This window comes from Penaeus monodon, chromosome 30, assembly GCF_015228065.2.
Source record: "Penaeus monodon isolate SGIC_2016 chromosome 30, NSTDA_Pmon_1, whole genome shotgun sequence".
NCBI classification, from domain to species: Eukaryota; Metazoa; Arthropoda; class Malacostraca; order Decapoda; family Penaeidae; genus Penaeus; species Penaeus monodon.
In genome coordinates this window covers 17,608,988-17,610,182 of record NC_051415.1, presented here as the reverse complement: position 1 = coordinate 17,610,182, position 1,195 = coordinate 17,608,988, and the positions used below count along the sequence as shown (strand labels likewise).

The following is a 1,195-nucleotide window of genomic DNA, read 5'->3' as shown; positions in this document are numbered from 1 at the left end:
TTAATCTTCAATGGAAAAATATTTTTAACTACATTTTTCATGTGGTTAATTAAGTTTAGTCATAGATACTAAGGGAAAAAAATATGTTTCAGTTTTGTATGGGAGAATTGGCTCCTCACCAGTGAATATTTTATTTGTTATTCATTAGTTTTTAATTTCAGTATATGAACAGCAGGTTTGTAGTTGATTCTGATTTTTTTTTTTTGTTGTTGTCATATATAGCAGACTGGTTTATCATCATCAGATTATTTGTTTGGGTACACAGTAGATGAACTATTGTTTCTGTATACTCCTAAAGTCTAAAGGGTAAAAATAAATGAGGACTAGTTGATTATATCTTAAGTTGACTCGCAAAGTTGAAATCATTATTTTAATTGCATACCGTATTTCTGGAGTGTTTACCAAATAAACTAAGAGAATTGATTTTGTGCTTTATTACTTTTGTGAAAATTATGACCATATATTTTGAACTATAAATCTATTTTATTATTTTATATCATAATGTGATATCATTTATGGAAATTCAATTATGTATGAATAAAACTAATTGATTAATTGTGATTATATTTATTATCACCATTCCTCTTCCTTTGTCTTCCAAATCAGGATACATTTTTTGTTGGGAAAAATGTATGGAACTAACATGCATATTGAAAGAAATGAAATAAAAAATTATACCAAAAAACTTCTATCACTTTTTGCCCTCAACCATAATAATGTGGTAGCCAAATTTAGTCTTCACAGGAGGATCTGTGTAAACTGCATTTGCTAGAGAAGAAACAGGCAGAGCAAAGGCTGCATCTTGAAAGGGTCCAACCATTGAGCCCCTGGTCATCCAGCCAAGGTCACCCTGAAATTTAATGGAAGGTATAGAAAATGTCGTGATGCTATACAGATTGGAATAATTCATTAAACATTCTGTTCATTCTCAGCAAAGTGGAAATGGCAAATTTACCTTAACTCATGTTAAGGCGATATGCTAAAAAGTGAATGAATTTTGAATTCACTAAAGCCAGTAACTGTCCTTTGTTTTGATTTCTTATTCTTTTCACACATTGCTCCTGAAGCACTTGCCAGTCAGTTACAATGCCTACCTGATTTCTGATATTTACCCATTCCTGTATTTTTACTGCTATTATTTTATTTTTATATTTTTTTGCAATAAATTATTTCTACCACTATTATTTTACTTAGT

The 1,195-nt window shown here is 29.8% G+C and overlaps 1 protein-coding gene across 1 annotated transcript in view; it reads right to left on the bottom strand.

The window, feature by feature from the left end:
* Positions 1–551: 551 nt before the first annotated feature.
* The window catches only part of LOC119592585 (peptidyl-prolyl cis-trans isomerase NIMA-interacting 4-like), a 4,287-nt gene continuing 3,643 nt past the window's right edge, over positions 552–1,195 (bottom strand). The window contains exon 3 of the mRNA XM_037941463.1: positions 552–850. Within this exon, the coding sequence (XP_037797391.1) occupies positions 692–850 (159 nt within the window). The 3' untranslated portion in view covers positions 552–691. The remainder of the gene's footprint in view (positions 851–1,195) is intronic.